Source organism: Blennius ocellaris (genome assembly GCF_963422515.1).
Source record: "Blennius ocellaris genome assembly, chromosome: 17".
NCBI lineage: Eukaryota > Metazoa > Chordata > Actinopteri > Blenniiformes > Blenniidae > Blennius > Blennius ocellaris.
In genome coordinates, this window is record NC_137666.1 from 27004381 (window position 1) to 27027403 (window position 23023).

The 23023-nt window shown below is 46.1% G+C and overlaps 1 protein-coding gene across 1 annotated transcript; it reads left to right on the top strand.

Moving 5' to 3' along the window:
* Positions 1-544: 544 nt before the first annotated feature.
* On the top strand, positions 545-20745 carry LOC308142136 (transmembrane protein 170A-like; the record flags this gene model as incomplete). The annotated part of the gene is given in 4 exon segments (XM_080512460.1): positions 545-659; positions 13006-13176; positions 20615-20634; positions 20638-20745. Coding segments are annotated over 4 exon segments (414 nt in total).
* Positions 20746-23023: the final 2278 nt, after the last annotated feature.

A 23023-nucleotide genomic window follows, 5' to 3' on the forward strand; every position in this document is an offset into this window, starting at 1 on the left:
GCAAATCAGCATTGAGTATATTTGGGTACAGTAGATTTGGCAATATATTTTGCTCACAAAAACAAATATGTGAATATATGTGTTATTGGTGTTTCCACGTGTATGAGCGAGAAACTACTCCAAATGATCAGTTTCTTAATTTACACATTTATTAATGACATGTCAGTCTTTGTAAAGAAGGATAAAACAAATTATTTCAACGTAAAAGCACATACTTTTCGTGTGTGAAATTTCGGCGAGTGGTGATTATAGTTGGACGACACCTTCCTCAGTAGAAAACCAATGTACTGGAGGCACAGCGTGACCTATCCAAGATGGTGTCGTTCTGTTACGTCAGCTACGATCGGCGGCGTGAGTCAATGAAGCTTCTCTGTATATTGTCTATTGTAGACCCATCCAAGATGGCGGTCACCGGGATCCAGCGTCCTGACGTCACCGTGTTTACAGCTAGCTCAGTTGGGTCGATGCTGCTCCGCTTCAGGTGGAAGAAAGACGCAGATTCATAGATTCATATCTCTCTTCTGTTGTGGAAACAGTTACAGACATGCAGGACAAATATCAGGAGACTGGCTTTTTCAAGCAGATTCCAGATTTGAACTTTGTGCCGAGGACAAACGACACGAACCAAGGAAACAACACGTCTCTTAGCGACTTCTCAGGTGACGATAGTCTTTAATATTGTTTTTTAGGCTAAATAAACGTTTGTTTTTACTGCTGTTGTGAGTTAAAAGGCTTCGTGTGTGAACAGTTTGGTACAGTTACAATATGAAACTTGTTTAAACGTATTTCCTTTGTAATGTGCTAAGCTAGTTAGCATTTTGCTTCACCTGGACACTTTATCAGTTCCGCTTTTCAGCGTAATGTTGAACCTTACTTCATCATTTCAGATTTCTTTTCTGTGCCTTTCCAGCAGTGCTGTAAGAAAACAGTTTCCATGTGCAGCTGGACCGAGACTGCTTCCTTCAGGGGTTGAGTCTGAATTATTTGATGAAAATAACATGGTTTTAGATTAATGACAATTTAATGCGCTTGAGCTATCAGTTGTGATGATTACAGACTTTATAATGTAAGAAGTGTCAGGAGTCACACACCTCGCTCCAGCACCGGATCCTCTCTGGCACTCCTGCAGGCAATCAGCTAATTGATTGTCAAGCAGTCTTAAGCCCTGCAGGGAGGAGGGTCCGGTGCCAGAGGATTGCCTAGTCTTCACTCCGTGTGGAGGTGAGTCGGTGTTGTCCTCCCCGGGGAGTGAGTGTCCTCCCCGGGGTGGTTCCCGTTCCCGTTCCTGTTCCGACGCCGGTTCCAAGAGGTCTCCCCGGGTCCCGTCCCGGTTCCAAGAAGGCCCCCCAGAGATTCCCCGGGTCCCGTCCCGGCTCCAAGAAGTTCCCCCGGGTCCCATCCCGGTTCCAAGAGGCCCCCCAGAGATTCCCCCGGGTCCTATCCCGGTTCCAAGAGGCCCCCCCCAGAGATTCCCCCGGGTCCCGTCCGGGTTCCAAGAGGCCACCCTGAGATTCCCCCGGGTCCCGTCCGGGTTCCAAGAGGCCCCCCTGAGATTCCCCCGGGTCCCGTCCAGGTTCCAAGAGGCCCCCCCCAGAGATTCCCCCGGGTCCCGTCCCGGTTCCAAGAGGCCCCCCCCAGAGATTCCCCCGGGTCCCGTCCCGGTTCCAAGAGGCCCCCCCCAGAGATTCCCCCGGGTCCCGTCCGGGTTCCAAGAGGCCCCCCTGAGATTCCCCCGGGTCCCGTCCGGGTTCCAAGAGGCCCCCCTGAGATTCCCCCGGGTCCCGTCCGGGTTCCAAGAGGCCCCCCTGAGATTCCCCCGGGTCCCGTCCAGGTTCCAAGAGGCCCCCCCCAGAGATTACCCCGGGTCCCGTCCCGGTTCCAAGAGGCCCCCCTGAGATTCCCCCGGGTCCCGTCCCGGTTCCAAGAGGCCCCCCCCAGAGATTCCCCCGGGTCCCGTCCCGGTTCCAAGAGGCCCCCCTGAGATTCCCCCGGGTCCCGTCCCGGTTCCAAGAGGCCCCCCTGAGATTCCCCCGGGTCCCGTACCGGTTCCAACCCACATGGAAAGAACCTATATAAACATATATGTTTTAATATAGGTTTGGCATATTTGTGACATATATAAAATTGGCCGTTTTCCTATATGTTATATACATATATGTACATATATGTACATATAGGTGCGCATGTATGCACCCATATATGTATATAACATATAGGAAAACGGCCAATTTTATATATTTCACATATATGCCAAACCTATATGCGCATGTATGCACACATATATGTACATAACATATAGGAAAACGGCCAATTTTATATATGTCACATATATTCCAAACCTATATGCGCATATATGCACACCTATATGTTCCAATATATGCAAACCTATATGTGCCCATATATGCACACCTATATGCACATATATGCACACCTATATGCGCATATATGCACACCTATATGTGCCCATGTATGCACACATATATGTACATAAAATATAGGAAAATGGCCAATTTTATATATGCCACATATATCCTAACCTTTATATAGGTTCTTTCCATGTGGGCCCACACCGGATGCTGTTATTTGCTCAGTGACCCTAGCGGGAATCGAACCAGGGTCTCCCGTGCACCAGTCTGTTGCCTTGCCACCTCGGCCAGAGATGGGGCAAAAGGGACTGCTAAGGTGGGGGAAGAAAAAGGAAAAAAGGGGGGGAAAGGGGGGAAAAGAAGGAAGAGAGGAGGGAGGAAAAAAGGCACCTTTTTAACTATTTACAAAGAAATGAGGTTTATTTGTGCACACAAAATGGAAAAAAGGCCCTTTTTTAACTATTTACAAAGAAATGAAGTTTATTTGTGCACACAAAACGGAAAAAAGGCACTTTTTTAACTATTTACAAAGAAATGAAGTTTATTTATGCACACAAAATGGAAAAAAGGCCCTTTTTTTAACTATTTACAAAGAAATGAAGTTTATTTGTGCACACAAAACGGAAAAAAGGCACCTTTTTAACTATTTACAAAGAAATGAGGTTTATTTGTGCACACAAAATGGAAAAAAGGCCCTTTTTTAACTATTTACAAAGAAATGAAGTTTATTTGTGCACACAAAACGGAAAAAAGGCACTTTTTTAACTATTTACAAAGAAATGAAGTTTATTTATGCACACAAAATGGAAAAAAGGCCCTTTTTTTAACTATTTACAAAGAAATGAAGTTTATTTATGCACACAAAACGGAAAAAAGGCACTTTTGTAACTATTTACAAAGAAATGAAGTTTATTTGTGCACACAAAACTGACAGATGATTGCATCTTAGATTTGACCAACAAAAATAATGCAATAAAAAGAAGACAGAAGCTATTTTTCCAGGCTCTCTCTCCATTCTGTCACAGTCTTGCCAGAGGCTGGACAGAACTATTTCCCCTTTATTTGAGTGTGTCCAGTGCTCTTGTTTTTTGAGAGGCCACACATTTTACATGTGTCATGATAGTCCTCCTTGAAAGGGGGCTTTTTTGGTGTCTCCCCCCTCTCCATGGCTTCTCATCTTCAAGTGCTGCCCTCTTGTGCCTCCATTTTAATTGACGGTTCAAGTACGAAGGAAACACGTCTTGTGTTGATGCAGAGGAACCTGAAGATGAAGAGGGGACAGAGGGGGGGTGACGAAGGGCTGTTGGGGAGACACATGGTGGTGCTGGTGGAGGTTGGTGCAGCTGATGCTGAGGCCAAGCAGCTGGTTGCAGCTGTTGACTCTGTCCAAGGGAGGACCAGGCAGGTGAAGGGGCCGGTGGTGGCTGCTGGTGGGGAAACATGGACCAGGTGGGAGATGGGGCTGCTGGTGGCTGCTGGTGCTAGTATCCTTGGTGCTAGTATCCTTGGTGCTAGTATCCTTGGTACTAGTATCCTTGGAAGAAAGACACAATTATTAGAAATGATGCCTGGACACATGTGATGACTTTGTGTGGAGGTCACTTCATGTCATGTGATGACTTTGTGTGGAGGTCACTTCCTGTCATGTGATGACCAGAATGAACAGGTTCACGATGCTGAACATCAATAATCCCTCTCTGGTACGGTTTCTAATTGACAAGGTTCCAGCTGAAACTCTGGCAATGATTTGATCAGTTGTATTCTTATTCTGTAGGTTGTTTTCAGTGCATGGTGTTAAAAATGTGGCACAAATTGCTCCTGGAAACTCTGAAACATTGTGTACCGAGTTCTTCACAGCATGTACAAATGAATAACTTCTATGTTCAGTGTCTGTAAAACATTCTTGTTCAATCCTTCATGACCTGAGATGATGGATGAGTGCAGTCACCATGGCCAGAGGGACTGTGAGGAGGGGAAGAGTCCATGGTGTCCCACAGGGGGCTCTTCAGGTGCTCTCTCACAGAGATCAGCTGATCACTGATTTGACATCAGGACGTTCCTCCTGCAGATCTGGTCCAGTGATGTCCAGCTCACTGTCCTGCTGGGGACAGTCTCCCTGTTGGACTGTGTGAGAAGGTGTTCCACAGCGATGGTTCGCCTGTTGTCAACAAACACAAACACACAACCAACACATTGAGAACAACAAAGAAAAGGGAAGAATGTTTTTGTGAATGAGCAGAATAGACATGATTTTTTTTCACCAAGTCTCTCTGTCTTTCCTCTCCTCTCCTCTCCTTTATCCTCTCATCTCCTCTCCTCTCCTCTCCCCTCCTCTCCTCTCCTCTCCTCTCCTCCATCCTCCACCTCTGACTCTGGTTTCTACAAAGTTCCTCCCTGTTGGGGGAGTTTTTCTTTCCACAGTCACAAACAAACCTGCTTGTTTTCTATTTTCTCTATAAAAGCACGTTGGAATGACTGTAATGTATTTAAAATGTCTTCTCTTTAATAATAAACAAATACACATGGTTGAATACAGCCCAGAATACACACTGGGCCGTCAGAGAAGAAAGATTTTATTTTTTATTCAAGAAATAAAGTCTGTCTTTGAGATTTATCATGTTTTATTATTATAAAATATATTATATATTATAATTGAGTATAATAATATTATTAACAATAATAATAAGTAGAAGTAAAACTGAAGTAGAAGTAGAAGAAGAAGAAGAATAAGAAAAAGAAGTTATTTATATTATATTAAAATAATAATCATGCAATATTACGATGAAATCCATACACTAAATAATTTTTATACATTACACATACTATATACACATACAAAAATTACACCAGATATACGTCTTTATTTTTTGAGTACAGTCGTCATAATAAAAGAGCAAATTAACGTAACCTATTGTTCCATACAATATTGCACATGACGCACCAATAAAAAGAGTATTTAAGTCTTCTATGGAGTGGGCACATTGCGATCATCGGAGAATAAATAATGCTTATTAAATCATAATCCACCGACGGTTCGTGATAACGTCCCGGCAGCAGAATGAAAAGCGGAGGGAATTCAGTTAAATATTCCGCGTACAGCCCAAGACATAATATACATGTTTGCATACAAGTATATATGTATGCATACAGGACAAATCGATAAAGATGTCTACTTATAGATATATACATTTATATTTAAAAGGGAACCACCGCCGATTTTTTTCGGGATTCATAATCGCGCAATTATGAATTATGAAGCAGTTCTGATATTAGGAGCGACTATGACGGTAGTATGACAACACAAAACTGATTTAGACTTAGGGAAAAGAACAATAATGAACTCACTGGACGTACCTCTTAGTTTTCTTCCCTTTTCCTCTCCTCCTCGAGTGTTCTGCAGGCACGTCTCAGGGGGGCGGAGTTTTGATGACATGACGTATTGTACCACGTGACCCGTTAGGACCAGTTAGGACTGCGTTCGGACATGTTAGGACTTGTTAGGACTTGGTTAGGAGTTGTTCGGTCTTTGTTAGGAGTTGTTAAGACTTTGTTAGGACTTCATTGGCAGTCAGTTCGGCGGAGGTGACGGCCATATATATATATATCTAAAAATATGTACCTATCTGTGCATATAGGTCCATAGATGTGCATAAAATATAGGAAAATGGCCAATTTTATACGTGTCACATATATTCAAAACCTATATCAAAACCTATATTAAAACATATATGTTTATATAGGTTCTGTACATGTGGGACTTTCCATATATGCAGCATATATATTGTCATATATATTGTCATATATGTGCATATATGCAGCATATATGTGCATATATGTGCACATATGCAGCATATATATTGTCATATATGTGCATATATGGAGCATATATATGGTCATATATGTGCATATATGCAGCCCATATATTGTCAAATATGTGCATATATGCAGCATTTATGTGCATATATGCAGCATATATGCAGCATATATGTGCATATATGTGCATATATGCAGCATATATATGGTCATATATGCAGCATATATGTGCATATATGCAGCCCATACATTGTCATATATGTGCATACATGCAGCATTTATGTGCATATATGCAGCATATATATGGTCATATATGTGCATATATGCAGCATATATATGGTCATATATGTGCATATATGCAGCATTTATGTGCATATATGCAGCATATATATTGTCCTATATGTGCATATATGTGCATATATACAGCATATATATTGTCATATATGTGCATATATGCTGCATATAGGTTTCATATATGTGCATATATGTCACAACCCGTGCAGGTCTCCTACTGTGTTGTTGTTTTGTGTGTGTGTGTGTGGGCGTGTGTGAGTGTAGGCGGAGCGGACGGAGCAGGACGCACACCTGAAGTGAATGAGGGAAGCCAGTATTTAAGGACCGGGATCCCAGGCTCTCATTGCAAGATCGTTACGTTTACTCTGCGGTACCTAGACTCTGCCCCTCGTGATTATTGTTTTGTGTTTGTTCGCTTCTTGTGTGGAAGCAGCTCAGTATTCTGACCTCCGTTTGTTCTCCCGTCCAGTCCCGGTGTGTGCCGCTCTGCCCTCCTGGGAAGACCCCGTCTCCGTGACGTCCGCCTGTGCTTCCCGATCCCTCGCCACGGACTGCCGCCCCGTTGGAGCGACTTAAAATAAACTTTATTTTCAAATTACATCCCGGACTAGTTGGCGTTTGAATCCTGTTCACCACCAATCCTGACAATATATCCTCATATAGGTTCTTTCCATGTGGGAAGAGGCCCCCCTGAGATTCCCCCGGGTCACGTCCCGGTTCCAAGAGGCTCCCCGGAGTTACCCGGTTCCCGTCACCGTTCCAGCTCCCCTTTCCCTGTTCCCTCAATAAAACATTTACTGTTTGCAAACAACTTTCTGCTTGAGGTCTGCTTTTGGGTTCAGGACACTCCACACGCCGGCCCCCAGCCGTGACAAGAAGATCATTATGAACAGTTCCTTTCTTCCTCTCATGAGAGAAACATCAGCCAGTTCAACATTCAACCATAAATTACTAGTTGGACTGATTCAGTTAATTTTCATCAATTTCACCTCAGACCAAATATAAAGAATTCAAATCTGAATAGATTTAATTTTAGTGAAAGATAAGTTGTTCACAGGTCCAAGGGTCCCTGCAGAGCAGCTCCTACAGGGTTCAGCAGAGCAGCTCCTACAGGGTTCAGCAGAGCAGCTTCTACAGGGTTCAGCAGAGCAGCTTCTACAGGGTTCAGCAGAGCAGCTCCTACAGGGCTCAGCAGAGCAGCTTCTACAGGGTTCAGCAGAGCAGCTTCTACAGGGCTCAGCAGAGCAGCTCCTACAGGGTTCAGCAGACGAATGAGTTCTTCCAGAAGAGCTGGACGAAGGAAATGACGGGTCCGTTTCACGAAGCAGGTTTAAGAAGCCATGGGCTTAACACCGAGCTCTGAATTGAGTTAGACTGAGACAGAAAACGCGGAGTTTTCGGTTTCACGACGCCGGATTTTGATCAGTTTGATGAACTCGGAGTAATTTCACCTGGAGTCAAGCGCGTGCACCACGACTCTAAAAAGACCGCATCAATGGAGCCCCGATTCAACGAGTCACCATGACAACTGAGACGCGGAGGGCGGAGTTTTTGACGCCAGTGGAGCAGGAAGTATTGATCCGATCATATGGCGAATATGAACATATTAAAAAAAAAAAATGCAACAGCGCAGCGGCTGCTAAAGAGAGGGAGGCGGCGTGGAAGAAGATTGCTGCTCAAGTGAATGCGTAAGTTCAAACGTCTTTGTCATCGCAACATTATTGCAAGGGAATACTGCTTGGATGGTAGCTTATTAATTTATTTCTTTTGGGTGCAATTCCGCGGGGGAGAAGCGCTCTTGGCAGCAGCTGAAAGTGAAATATAAAAACATTGTCCAATCGGGTAAGACCGCTGCTAATTTAATTGTTAATCAATACATTTCTTAACGTAATTTCGATCATGTGTGACATTGTACAGTAAATATCAAGTGGCCATTTGACTGTGCAAGTGTTTTATTCCCAACATAATGCTGTTTTCAAACACATAAATGTCTTCTCACCCATATCATGTGCTGTCAAATAATTAAGGCTAAACTAAGACAGACTTTACTCAGCCAACAGAAAGAAGGCAGATGTAAAACGGGTGGAGGCCCAGCACCTCCACCTTTAACAGAGGCAGAGGAGCCCTAAGCCAGAATGTTGGGAGGCCAGTGGCTGAGGGAATCCCTGGAGGAGCTCCTCTTCAGAGCTCACCCCTCAAGATGCCACTTCCTTCATAATATATAATATGCTGAGGCCTATATATCTCTTTAAGCCTCCTTTTGTTCATCTTTATTTCCCCATCATGTCTTTGTTTTTGTCACCCAACAGATTGTGATGGTGCTCTCTGCCTGCTGGACCCCCTCATGCCACAACAGACCTTGTAAGTAGGCAACACTCAGTAGGCAAAACTACACAAAATGGTAGTTTAAATATACTGAAACATATTCATCTATGATGAAGAGTACAGGAAACCCTGTCTGCTGCCTTTACAGAGGAGGATCCACAAAGGCCTGTAGAGGTATGATAGTTCTCATCCCGTTTACATTTCTGAAACATTGTGGTGGAATAAAGAGTGATATTTTGTCTACACTGAAGTATTGACACATTATCATCCTTTTTAACAGGGCATGGCTGGGCAGCAGCAGGAGGGTCCCTCAACATCCACTGCAGGGACTGACAGTGAGACAGATGTTCAGTAAACACCAGAGGTTCATTCTGTGGAATTCATGTCCAACTGTAATAATTGAATGTCCTCCTTATGTCTTCCCAGTTACCTGTAAAACAGATCTATAGACTCCACCTGCTCCAGAAGATGGAAAAAACTGGAGCACAAGTTAAGGGTGGGTGTACAGCCCCAGGTGAATTATGCTAACTACTAACTACATTAACTAAACTAGCGCTTGTATTTGTAGGAAATAAAAAAGACCAAATGAATTGTGCATCATGTCTTTATTTGGTGGTGGTGGTGGTGATCAGACCCCGAAGTGATGATGGCATATGGTGTCTCTGACAGCTCTGCCATTTACGAGGAAACGCAGCACAACACACAATATCTGCTATGACGTCAGGGCAAGGCTCAGCTGGTGATGTTGCTAATGTACAGAGCGATTAAACTGTGGATGTACATAATGGTCTCGGCAGTAAAACGGTACCGCTCAAAAAGGAAGGTGTCTGCAAATGCCAGTACATCTCTGCGCGCTCTGATGATGCGAATATTATCTGCGAATATGAAATTCTCGGCGAAGTAATGCTGCGCCTTCATCAATCGGATCATTATCAAAAGCACATTCCATATTGAGGGAATAAAGTTGACGTCTAATTTGCCTCGGGAATAAGGCACTGCAGAACTGTTTCACCAAAACTCCCCCGCTGAATGAGGAAATGAAATCCCGTGCCCGTCTGAAAGGGGGCGGAGCCAGAGCAAAACTCCGTGTTCACTGACAAAAACCTGCTCCCGACCAGGGGTCCGTTTCACGAAGCAGGTTTAAGAAGCCATGGGCTTAACACCGAGCTCTGAATTGAGTTACACTGAGACAGAAAACGCGGAGTTTCCGGTTTCACGACGCCGGATTTTGATCAGTTTGATGAACTCGGAGTAGTTTCACCTGGAGTCAAGCGCGTGCACCACGACTCTAAAAAGACCGCATCAATGGAGCCCCGATTCAACGAGTCACCATGACAACTGAGACGCGGAGGGCGGAGTTTTTGACGCCAGTGGAGCAGGAAGTATTGATCCGATCATATGGCGAATATGATCATATTAAAAAAAAAAAATGCAACAGCGCAGCGGCTGCTAAAGAGAGGGAGGCGGCGTGGAAGAAGATTGCTGCTCAAGTGAATGCGTAAGTTCAAACGTCTTTGTCATCGCAACATTATTGCAAGGGAATACTGCTTGATGGTAGCTTATTAATTTATTTCTTTTAGGTGCAATTCCACGGGGGAGAAGCGCCAATTTAATTGTTAATCAATACATTTCTTAACGTAATTTCGATCATGTGTGACATTGTACAGTAAATATCAAGTGGCCATTTGACTGTGCAGGTGTTTTATTCCCAACATAATGCTGTTTTCAAACACATAAATGTCTTCTCACCCATATCATGTGCTGTCAAATAATTAAGGCTAAACTAAGACAGCCTTTACTCAGCCAACAGAAAGAAGGCAGATGCCTGTAAAACGGGTGGTGGCCCAGCACCTCCACCTTTAATAGAGGCAGAGGAGCCCTAAGCCAGAATGTTGGGAGGCCAGTGGCTGAGGGAATCCCTGGAGGAGCTCCTCTTCAGACCTCACCCCTCAAGATACCACTTCCTTCATAATATATAATATGCCGAGGCCTATATATCTCTTTAAGCCTCCTTTTGTTCATCTTTATTTCCCCATCATGTCTTTGTTTTTGTCACCCAACAGATTGTGATGGTGCTCTCTGCCTGCTGGACCCCCTCATGCCACAACAGACCTTGTAAGTAGGCAACACTCCAAAGATCTTGCAAAATGGTAGTTTAAATATACTGAAACATATTCATCTAGGATGAAGAGTACAGGAAACCCTGTCTGCTGCCTTTACAGAGGAGGATCCACAAAGGCCTATAGAGGTATGATAGTTCTCATCCCGTTTACGTTTCTGAAACATTGTGGTGGAATAAAGAGTGATATTTTGTCTACACTGAAGTATTGACACATTATCATCCTTTTTAACAGGGCATGGCTGGGCAGCAGCAGGAGGGTCCCTCAACATCCACTGCAAGGACTGACAGTGAGACAGATGTTCAGTAAACACCAGAGGTTCATTCTGTGGAATTCATGTCCAACTGTAATAATTGAATGTCCTCCTTATGTCTTCCCAGTTATCTGTAAAACAGATCTATAGACTCCACCTGCTCCAGAAGATGGAAAAAACTGGAGCACAAGTTAAGGGTGGGTGTACAGCCCCAGGTGAATTATGCTAACTACTAACTACATTAACTAAACTAGCGCTTGTATTTGTAGGAAATAAAAAAGACCAAATGAATTGTGCATCATGTCTTTATTTGGTGGTGGTGGTGGTGATCAGACCCCGAAGTGATGATGGCATATGGTGTCTCTGACAGCTCTGCCATTTGCGAGGAAACGCAGCACAACACACAATATCTGCTATGACGTCAGGGCAAGGCTCAGCTGGTGATGTTGCTAATGTACAGAGCGATTAAACTGTGGATGTACATAATGGTCTCGGCAGTAAAACGGTACCGCTCAAAAAGGAAGGTGTCTGCAAATGCCAGTACATCTATGCGCGGTCTGATGATGCGAATATTAAATTCTCGGCGAAGTAATGCTGCGCCTTCATCAATCGGATCATTATCAAAAGCACATTCCATATTGAGGGAATAAAGTTGACGTCTAATTTGCCTCGGGAATAAGGCACTGCAGAACTGTTTCACCAAAACTCCCCCGCTGAATGAGGAAATTAAATCCCGTGTCCGTCGGAAAAGGGGCGGAGCCAGAGCAAAACTCCATGTTCACTGACAAAAACCTGCTCGCGACCAGGTTAGTTCTAGAGTGTCTGTTGCCCCGGTAACTGACCGGGAGTTGACGTTACACCGCTTCGTGAAACAGGCTTGAGTTACCCCGCTTCCTCCGGTTTGAGTTACCTCCCTTTGTGAAACGGAAAATCCCGCATTTCCCTCAACTCGGTGTTCAATAACCTGGGGTAATCCTTAAACCTGCTTCGTGAAACGGACCCAACGTCATTTAGTTGAGCAGAACTTTCTTGTTCTTTTGGAGAAGAATCGTCCTTTTGTGCTGAAAATCATGTGAAGCTTCTGATGAGGACAACAGACCTGCAGCAGTGGAGGGGTGGTACAGGTGGTCCAGGTGAGGCTGGTGGTCCAGGTGAGGCAGGTGGTCCAGGTGAGGCTGGTGGTCCAGGTGAGGCAGGTGGTCCAGGTGAGGCAGGTGGTCCAGGTGAGGCAGGTGGTCCAGGTGGTCCAGGTGAGGCTGGTGGTCCAGGTGAGGCAGGTGGTCCAGGTGGTCCAGGTGAGGCAGGTGGTCCAGGTGAGGCAGGTGGTCCAGGTGAGGCTGGTGGTCCAGGTGAGGCAGGTGGTCCAGGTGAGGCAGGTGGTCCAGGTGAGGCTGGTGGTCCAGGTGAGGCAGGTGGTCCAGGTAAGGCAGGTGGTCCAGGTGAGGCTGGTGGTCCAGGTGAGGCAGGTGGTCCAGGTGAGGCAGGTGGTCCAGGTGAGGCTGGTGGTCCAGGTGAGGCAGGTGGTCCAGGTGAGGCAGGTGGTCCAGGTGAGGCAGGTGGTCCAGGTGGTCCAGGTGAGGCTGGTGGTCCAGGTGAGGCAGGTGGTCCAGGTGAGGCAGGTGGTCCAGGTGGTCCAGGTGAGGCAGGTGGCCTGACGCTGCTATGTGTGTGTGTGTGTGTGTGTGTGTGTGTGTGTGTGTGTGTGTGTGTGTGTGTGTGTGTGTGTGTGTGTGTGTGTGTGTGCGCGTGTGCGTGTGTGTGTGTGTGTGTGTGTGTGTGTGTGTGTGTGTGTGTGTGTGTGTGTGTGTGTGTGTGTGTGTGTGTGTGTGGACAGAGATGTGGTACGGAGTGTTCCTGTGGGCCACCGTGTCGTCGCTGGTGTTCCACCTGCCGGCTGCCTTGCTCTGCCTTGCCACGCTGCGCCGCCACAAAGTGGCTCGCTTCCTGCCCATCGCTGTCCTGCTCATGGGCTTCGTGGGACCCCTGCTGGGCGGAGTCCTCACCAGTAAGTCTGAACGGGTGGATGATGAATGGACCAGACTGCTGTTGTTGCTGCAATGCCTTTGTTTACAGTCTGTTGTTGTTGCTGCAATGCCTTTGTTTACTGTCTGTTGTTGTTGCTGCAATATCTTTGTTTACTGTCTGTTGTTGTTGCTGCAATGTCTTTGTTTACAGTCTGTTGTTGTTGCTGCAATGCCTTTGTTTACTGTCTGTTGTTGTTGCTGCAATGCCTTTGTTTACAGTCTGTTGTTGTTGCTGCAATGCCTTTGTTTACACTCTGTTGTTGTTGCTGCAATGCCTTTGTTTACAGTCTGTTGTTGCTGCAATGCCTTTGTTTACAGTCTGTTGTTGTTGCTGCAATGCCTTTGTTTACAGTCTGTTGTTGTTGCTGCAATGCCTTTGTTTACACTCTGTTGTTGTTGCTGCAATGCCTTTGTTTACAGTCTGTTGTTGTTGCTGCAATGCCTTTGTTTACAGTCTGTTGTTGCTGCAATGCCTTTGTTTACAGTCTGTTGTTATTGCTGCAATGCCTTTGTTTACAGTCTGTTGTTGTTGCTGCAATGCCTTTGTTTACAGTCTTTTGTTGCTGCAATGCCTTTGTTTACAATCTGTTGTTGTTGCTGCAATGCCTTTGTTTACACTCTGTTGTTCTTGCTGCAATGCCTTTGTTTACAGTCTGTTGTTATTGCTGCAATGCCTCTGTTTACAGTCTGTTGTTATTGCTGCAATGCCTTTGTTTACAGTCTGTTGTTGTTGCTTCAATGCCTTTGTTTACAGTCTGTTGTTGTTGCTGCAATGCCTTTGTTTACAGTCTGTTGTTGTTGCTGCAATACCTTTGTTTACAGTCTGTTGTTTTTGCTGCAATGCCTTTGTTTACAGTCTGTTGTTGTTGCTGCAATTACTTTGTTTACAGTCTGTTGTTGTTGCTACAATGCATTTGTTTACAGTCTGTTGTTGGAGCAATGCCTTTGTGTTGTTGTTGCTGCAATGCCTTTGTTTACAGTCTGTTGTTGTTGCTGCAATGCCTTTGTTTACAGTCTGTTGTTGTTGCTGCAATGCATTTGTTTACAGTCTGTTGTTGTTGCTACAGTGTATTTGTTTACAGTCTGTTGTTGTTGCTACAATGCATTTGTTTACAGTCTGTTGTTGGAGCAATGCCTTTGTTTACAGTCTGTTGTTGTTGCTACAATGCATTTGTTTACAGTCTGTTGTTGGAGCAATGCCTTTGTGTTGTTGTTGCTGCAATGCCTTTGTTTACAGTCTGTTGTTGTTGCTGCAATGCCTTTGTTTACAGTCTGTTGTTGTTGCTGCAATGCCTTTGTTTACAGTCTGTTGTTGTTGCTGCAATGCATTTGTTTACAGTCTGTTGTTGTTGCTACAATGCATTTGTTTACAGTCTGTTGTTGGAGCAATGCCTTTGTGTTGTTGTTGCTGCAATGCCTTTGTTTACAGTCTGTTGTTGTTGCTGCAATGCATTTGTTTACAGTCTGTTGTTGTTGCTACAATGTATTTGTTTACAATCTGTTGTTGTTGCTACAATGCATTTGTTTACAGTCTGTTGTTGGAGCAATGCCTTTGTTTACAGTCACTCTAGGAAGAACGAGCAGAACGTGTTTGTTCTGAGAACTCTGCTTATGCAAACTGCATCAAATGTTGATTATTTTTGACAAACAAACTGTTTGCACTGTACCACTGCACCATTATGCTGCTGTCTCTGTTAATGCTGCTATCTCTGTGTTAATGTTGCTGTCTCTCTGTGGTAGTACTGCTGTCTCTCTGTGTTAATGCTGCTGTCTCTGTGTTAATGCTGCTGTCTCTCTGAGGTAGTACTGCTGTCTCTCTGTGTTAATGCTGCTGTCTCTGTGTTAATGCTGCTGTCTCTCTGTGGTAGTACTGCTGTCTCTCTGTGTTAATGCTGCTGTCTCTGTGTTAATGCTGCTGTCTCTCTGTGGTAGTACTGCTGTCTCTCTGTGTTAATGCTGCTATCTCTGTGTTAATGTTGCTGTCTCTCTGTGGTAGTACTGCTGTCTCTCTGTGTTAATGTTGCTGTCTCTGTGTTAATGCTGCTGTCTCTCTGTGGTAGTACTGCTGTCTCTCTGTGTTAATGTTGCTATTTCTGTGTTAATGTTGCTATCTCTGTGTTAATGCTGCTGTCTCTCTGTGTTAATGCTGCTGTCTCTCTGTGTTAATGCTGCTGTCTCTCTGTGTTAATGTTGCTGTCTCTGTGTTAATGTTGCTGTCTCTCTGTGGTAGTGTTGCTGTCTCTCTGTGGTAGTGCTGCTGTCTCTGTGTTAATGCTGCTGTGTCTCTGTGTTAATGCTGCTGTCTCTCTGTGGTAGTGCTGCTGTCTCTCTGAATTAATGCTGCTGTCTCTGTGTTAATGCTGCTGTCTCTCTGTGTGTTAATGTTGCTGTCTCTCTGTGGTAGTGCTGCTGTCTCTCTGTGTTAATGTTGCTGTCTCTCTGTGTTAATGCTGCTGTCTCTCTGTGTTAATGTTGCTGTCTCTCTGTGTTAATGCTGCTGTCTCTCTGTGGTAGTGCTGCTGTCTCTCTGTGGTAGTGCTGCTGTCTCTTTGTGGTAGTGCTGCTGTCTCTCTGTGTTAATGTTGCTGTCTCTCTGTGTTAATGTTGCTGTCTCTCTGTGGTAATGCTGCTGTCTCTCTGTGTTAATGTGGCTGTCTCTGTGTTAATGCTGCTGTCTCTCTGTGTTAATGCTGCTGTCTCTCTGTGGTAGTGCTGCTGTCTCTTTGTGGTAGTGCTGCTGTCTCTCTGTATTAATGCTGCTGTCTCTCTGTGTTAATGTTGCTGTCTCTCTGTGTTAATGCTGCTGTCTCTCTGTGTTAATGTGGCTGTCTCTGTGTTAATGCTGCTGTCTCTCTGTGTTAATGCTGCTGTCTCTCTGTGGTAGTGCTGCTGTCTCTGTGTGTTAATGCTGCTGTCTCTCTGTGTTAATGCTGCTGTCTCTCTGTGGTAATGCTGCTGTCTCTGTGTGTTAATGCTGCTGTCTCTGTGTGTTAATGCTGCTGTCTCTCTGTGTTAATGCTGCTGTCTCTCTGTGGTAATGCTGCTGTCTCTGTGTGTTAATGTTGCTGTCTCTCTGTGTTAATGCGGCTGTCTCTCTGTGTTAATGCTGCTGTCTCTCTGTGGTAATGCTGCTGTCTCTCTGTGTTAATGCTGCTGTCTCTCTGTGTTAATGTTGCTGTCTCTCTGTGGTAATGCTGCTTTCTCTCTGTGTAATACGGCTGTCTCTCTGTGTTAATGTTGCTGTCTCTCTGTGGTAATGCTGCTGTCTCTCTGTGTTAATGTTGCTGTCTCTCTGTGTTAATGCTGCTGTCTCTCTGTGTTAATGTTGCTGTCTCTCTGTGGTAATGCTGCTGTCTCTCTGTGGTAATGCTGCTGTCTCTGTGTGTTAATGTTGCTGTCTCTCTGTGTTAATGTTGCTGTCTCTCTGTGGTAATGCTGCAATCTCTCTGTGTTAATGCTGCTGTCTATCTGTAGTAGTGCTGCTGTCTCTGTTAATGCTGCTATCTCTGTGTTAATGTTGCTGTCTCTCTGTGGTAGTACTGCTGTCTCTCTGTGTTAATGTTGCTGTCTCTGTGTTAATGCTGCTGTCTCTCTGTGGTAGTACTGCTGTCTCTCTGTGTTAATGTTGCTATTTCTGTGTTAATGTTGCTATCTCTGTGTTAATGCTGCTGTCTCTCTGTGTTAATGCTGCTGTCTCTCTGTGTTAATACTGCTGTCTCTCTGTGTTAATGTTGCTGTCTCTGTGTTAATGTTGCTGTCTCTCTGTGGTAGTGTTGCTGTCTCTCTGTGGTAGTGCTGCTGTCTCTGTGTTAATGCTGCTGTGTCTCTGTGTTAATGCTGCTGTCTCTCTGTGGTAGTGCTGCTGTCTCTCTGAATTAATGCTGCTGTCTCTGTGTTAATGCTGCTGTCTCTCTGTGTGTTAATGTTGCTGTCTCTCTGTGGTAGTGCTGCTGTCTCTCTGTGTTAATGTTGCTGTCTCTCTGTGTTAATGCTGCTGTCTCTCTGTGTTAATGTTGCTGTCTCTCTGTGTTAATGCTGCTGTCTCTCTGTGGTAGTGCTGCTGTCTCTCTGTGGTAGTGCTGCTGTCTCTTTGTGGTAGTGCTGCTGTCTCTCTGTGTTAATGTTGCTGTCTCTCTGTGTTAATGTTGCTGTCTCTCTGTGGTAATGCTGCTGTCTCTCTGTGTTAATGTGGCTGTCTCTGTGTTAATGCTGCTGTCTCTCTGTGTTAATGCTGCTGTCTCTCTGTGGTAGTGCTGCTGTCTCTTTGTGGTAGTGCTGCTGTCTCTCTGTGTTAATGCTGCTGTCTCTCTGTGTTAATGTTGCTGTCTCTCTGTGTTAATGCTGCTGTCTCTCTGTGTTAATGTGGCTGTCTCTGTGTTAATGCTGCTGTCTCTCTGTGTTAATGCTGCTGTCTCTCTGTGGTAGTGCTGCTGTCTCTTTGTGGTAGTGCTGCTGTCTCTCTGTGTTAATGCTGCTGTCTCTCTGTGGTAATGCTGCTGTCTCTGTGTGTTAATGCTGCTGTCTCTGTGTGTTAATGCTGCTGTCTCTCTGTGTTAATGCTGCTGTCTCTCTGTGGTAATGCTGCTGTCTCTGTGTGTTAATGTTGCTGTCTCTCTGTGTTAATGCGGCTGTCTCTCTGTGTTAATGCTGCTGTCTCTCTGTGGTAATGCTGCTGTCTCTCTGTGTTAATGCTGCTGTCTCTCTGTGTTAATGTTGCTGTCTCTCTGTGGTAATGCTGCTTTCTCTCTGTGTAATGCGGCTGTCTCTCTGTGTTAATGTTGCTGTCTCTCTGTGGTAATGCTGCTGTCTCTCTGTGTTAATGTTGCTGTCTCTCTGTGTTAATGCTGCTGTCTCTCTGTGTTAATGTTGCTGTCTCTCTGTGGTAATGCTGCTGTCTCTCTGTGGTAATGCTGCTGTCTCTGTGTGTTAATGTTGCTGTCTCTCTGTGTTAATGTTGCTGTCTCTCTGTGGTAATGCTGCAATCTCTCTGTGTTAATGCTGCTGTCTATCTGTAGTAGTGCTGCTGTCTCTGTGTTAATGCTGCTGTCTCTCTGTGTTAATGCTGCTGTCTCTCTGTGGTAGTGCTGCTGTCTCTCTGTGGTGGTGCTGCTGTCTCTGTGTTAATGCTGCTGTCTCTCTGTGGTAGTACTGCTGTCTCTCTGTGTTAATGTTGCTATATCTGTGTTAATGTTGCTGTCTCTCTGTGGTGGTGCTGCTGTCTCTGTGTGTTAATGCTGCTGTCTCTCTGTGGTAGTGCTGCTGTCTCTGTGTTAATGCTGCTGTCTCTCTGTGGTAGTGCTGCTGTCTCTCTGTGGTGGTGCTGCTGTCTCTGTGTTAATGCTGCTGTCTCTCTGTGTTAATGTTGCTATTTCTGTGTTAATGTTGCTGTCTCTCTGTGTTAATGTTGCTGTCTCTCTGTGGTAGTGCTGCTGTCTCTTTGTGGTAGTGCTGCTGTCTCTCTGTGTTAATGCTGCTGTCTCTCTGTGGTAATGCTGCTGTCTCTGTGTGTTAATGCTGCTGTCTCTGTGTGTTAATGTTGCTGTCTCTCTGTGTTAATGCTGCTGTCTCTCTGTGTTAATGCTGCTGTCTCTCTGTGTTAATGCGGCTGTCTCTCTGTGGTAATGCTGCTGTCTCTCTGTGTTAATGCGGCTGTCTCTCTGTGTTAATGCTGCTGTCTCTCTGTGGTAATGCTGCTGTCTCTCTGTGTTAATGCTGCTGTCTCTCTGTGTTAATGTTGCTGTCTCTCTGTGGTAATGCTGCTTTCTCTCTGTGTAATGCGACTGTCTCTCTGTGTTAATGCTGCTGTCTCTCTGTGTTAATGTTGCTGTCTCTCTGTGGTAATGCTGCTGTCTCTCTGTGGTAATGCTGCTGTCTCTGTGTGTTAATGTTGCTGTCTCTCTGTGTTAATGTTGCTGTCTCTCTGTGGTCATGCTGCAATCTCTCTGTGTTAATGCTGCTGTCTATCTGTAGTAGTGCTGCTGTCTCTGTGTTAATGCTGCTGTCTCTCTGTGTTAATGCTGCTGTCTCTCTGTGGTAGTGCTGCTGTCTCTCTGTGTTAATGCTGCTGTCTCTCTGTGGTAGTGCTGCTGTCTCTCTGTGGTGGTGCTGCTGTCTCTGTGTGTTAATGCTGCTGTCTCTCTGTGGTAGTGCTGCTGTCTCTGTGTTAATGCTGCTGTCTCTCTGTGGTAGTGCTGCTGTCTCTCTGTGGTAGTGCTGCTGTCTCTCTGTGTTAATGCTGCTGTCTCTCTGTGGTAGTGCTGCTGTCTCTCTGTGGTAATGCTTCTGTCTCTCTGTGTTAATGCTGCTGTCTCTCTGTGGTAGTGCTGCTGTCTCTGTGTTTATGCTGCTGTCTCTGTGTGTTAATGCTGCTGTCTCTGTGTTAATGCTGCTGTCTCTCTGTGGTAGTGCTGCTGTCTCTGTGTTAATGCTGCTGTCTCTGTGTCTTAATGCTGCTGTCTCTCTGTGGTAGTGCTGCTGTCTCTGTGTTAATGCTGCTGTCTCTCTGTGGTAGTGCTGCTGTCTCTGTGTTAATGCTGCTGTCTCTCTGTGGTAGTGCTGCTGTCTCTGTGTTAATGCTGCTGTCTCTCTGTGGTAATGCTTCTGTCTCTCTGTGTTAATGCTGCTGTCTCTCTGTGGTAGTGCTGCTGTCTCTGTGTTTATGCTGCTGTCTCTGTGTGTTAATGCTGCTGTCTCTGTGTTAATGCTGCTGTCTCTCTGTGGTAGTGCTGCTGTCTCTGTGTTAATGCTGCTGTCTCTGTGTCTTAATGCTGCTGTCTCTCTGTGGTAGTGCTGCTGTCTCTGTGTTAATGCTGCTGTCTCTGTGTTTATGCTGCTGTCTCTGTGTGTTAATGCTGCTGTCTCTGTGTTAATGCTGCTGTCTCTCTGTGGTAGTGCTGCTGTCTCTGTGTTAATGCTGCTGTCTCTGTGTCTTAATGCTGCTGTCTCTCTGTGGTAGTGCTGCTGTCTCTGTGTTAATGCTGCTGTCTCTCTGTGGTAGTGCTGCTGTCTCTGTGTTAATGCTGCTGTCTCTCTGTGGTAGTGCTGCTGTCTCTGTGTTAATGCTGCTGTCTCTCTGTGGTAATGCTTCTGTCTCTCTGTGTTAATGCTGCTGTCTCTCTGTGGTAGTGCTGCTGTCTCTGTGTTTATGCTGCTGTCTCTGTGTGTTAATGCTGCTGTCTCTGTGTTAATGCTGCTGTCTCTCTGTGGTAGTGCTGCTGTCTCTGTGTTAATGCTGCTGTCTCTGTGTCTTAATGCTGCTGTCTCTCTGTGGTAGTGCTGCTGTCTCTGTGTTAATGCTGCTGTCTCTGTGTGTTAATGCTGCTGTCTCTCTGCGTTAATGCTGCTGTCTTTCTGTGTGTTAATGCTGGTGTTTCTCAGTGGTCATGCTGCTCCCTCAGTGTTAATGCTGATGTCTTGCAGGTGCAGCCATAGCCGGTGTGTAACAAGCAGCAGGGAAGACCATGATCTCCTTGGAGGCCCTGGTCTACGGAGTTGGACAGTCCTTCTGCGTCCTCCTCATCTCCTTCCTCAGAATCCTGGCCACCCTTTAGCACCAGGACCTGGACCCCGGAAGGGTCTTGGACATGGGACCAGAGAGACCACTGAGGATGAAGCAGGTGAAGCAGGACTTCAGCTAGACCTTCACCTGGACCTTCAGCTAGACCACTGGACCTTCAGCTGGACCACTGGACCTTCAGACCTTCAGCTGGACCTTCAGCAAGACCACCGGACCTTCAGCTGGACCACTGGACCTTCAGACCTTCAGCTAGACCTTCAGCTAGACCACTGGACCTTCAGACCGACAGCTGGATCATTGGACCTTCAGACCTTCAGCTGGACCTTCAGCTAGACCACTGGACCTTCAGACCTTCAGCTAGACCTTCAGCAAGACCACTGGACCTTCAGACTTTCAGCTGGATCATTGGACCTTCAGACCTTCAGCTGGACCTTCAGCAAGACCACTGGACCTTCAGACTTTCAGCTGGATCATTGGACCTTCAGACCTTCAGCTGGACCTTCAGCTAGACCACTGGACCTTCAGACCTTCAGCTGGACCTTCAGCGAGACCACTGGCCCTTCAGACCTTCAGCTAGACCTTCAGCCAGACCACTGGACCTTCAGACCTTCAGCTGGACCTTCAGCTAGACCACTGGACCTTCAGACCTTCAGCTAGACCTTCAGCTAGCCCACTGGCCATTCAGACCTTCAGCTAGACCTTCAGCTAGACCACTGGCCCTTCAGACGTTCAGCTAGACCTTCAGCTGGACCTTCAGGGTTCCACAGGAGGATGATGCTCATTTGAAGACTGTTCCTCCTGATGCCTTACTTTGTATGTCCTACCTTTGCTCTGCGTCTTGCTGCTACTTTCCTCCCCCATGTTTCTTCAGGAGGACTTGCTCCGCCTTGCCTTGTTCAGCCCGGAAGGGGGCAGCGTGTCATTAAAGTCCTGAAGTCTTCATGTGTGATGCTTGTGTTTGCAGGTGAGGAGCACACGTCCACTGCCTTCTTCCAAAAACACCTTTCCAGTGCAGTTTGACCTTGCAGTACTCCGTGGACAGGATACACACAACCTTTCCAGTGCAGTTTGACCCTACAGTACTCCGTGGACAGGATACACACAACCTTTCCAGTGCAGTTTGACCCTGCAGTACTCCGTGGACAGGACACACACAACCTTTCCAGTGCAGTTTGACCCTGCAGTACTCCGTGGACAGGATACACACAACCTTTCCAGTGCAGTTTGACCCTGCAGTACTCCGTGGACAGGATACACACAACCTTTCCAGTGCAGTTTGACCCTACAGTACTCCGTGGACAGGATACACACAACCTTTCCAGTGCAGTTTGACCCTGCAGTACTCCGTGGACAGGATACACACAACCTTTCCAGTGCAGTTTGACCCTACAGTACTCCGTGGACAGGATACACACAACCTTTCCAGTGCAGTTTGACCCTGCAGTACTCCGTGGACAGGATACACACAACCTTTCCAGTGCCGTTTGACCCTGCAGTACTCCGTGGACAGGATACACACAACCTTTCCAGTGCAGTTTGACCCTACAGTACTCCGTGGACAGGATACACACAACCTTTCCAGTGCAGTTTGACCCTGCAGTACTCCGTGGACAGGATACACACAACCTTTCCAGTGCAGTTTGACCCTACAGTACTCCGTGGACAGGATACACACAACCTTTCCAGTGCAGTTTGACCCTGCAGTACTCCGTGGACAGGATACACACAACCTTTCCAGTGCAGTTTGACCCTGCAGTACTCCGTGGACAGGATACACACAACCTTTCCAGTGCAGTTTGACCCTGCAGTACTCCGTGGACAGGATACAGACAACCTTTCCAGTGCAGTTTGACCCTGCAGTACTCCGTGGACAGGATACACACAACCTTTCCAGTGCGGTTTGACCCTGCAGTACTCCGTGGACAGGATACACACAACCTTTCCAGTGTGGTTTGACCCTGCAGTACTCCGTGGACAGGATACACACAACCTTTCCAGTGCGGTTTGACCCTACAGTTCTCCGTGGACAGGATACACACAACCTTTCCAGTGCGGTTTGACCCTACAGTACTCCGTGGACAGGATACACACAACCTTTCCAGTGCAGTTTGACCCTGCAGTACTCCGTGGACAGGATACACACAACCTTTCCAGTGCAGTTTGACCCTGCAGTACTCCGTGGACAGGATACACACAACCTTTCCAGTGCAGTTTGACCCTACAGTACTCCGTGGACAGGATACACACAACCTTTCCAGTGCAGTTTGACCCTAGAGTACTCCGTGGACAGGATACACACAACCTTTCCAGTG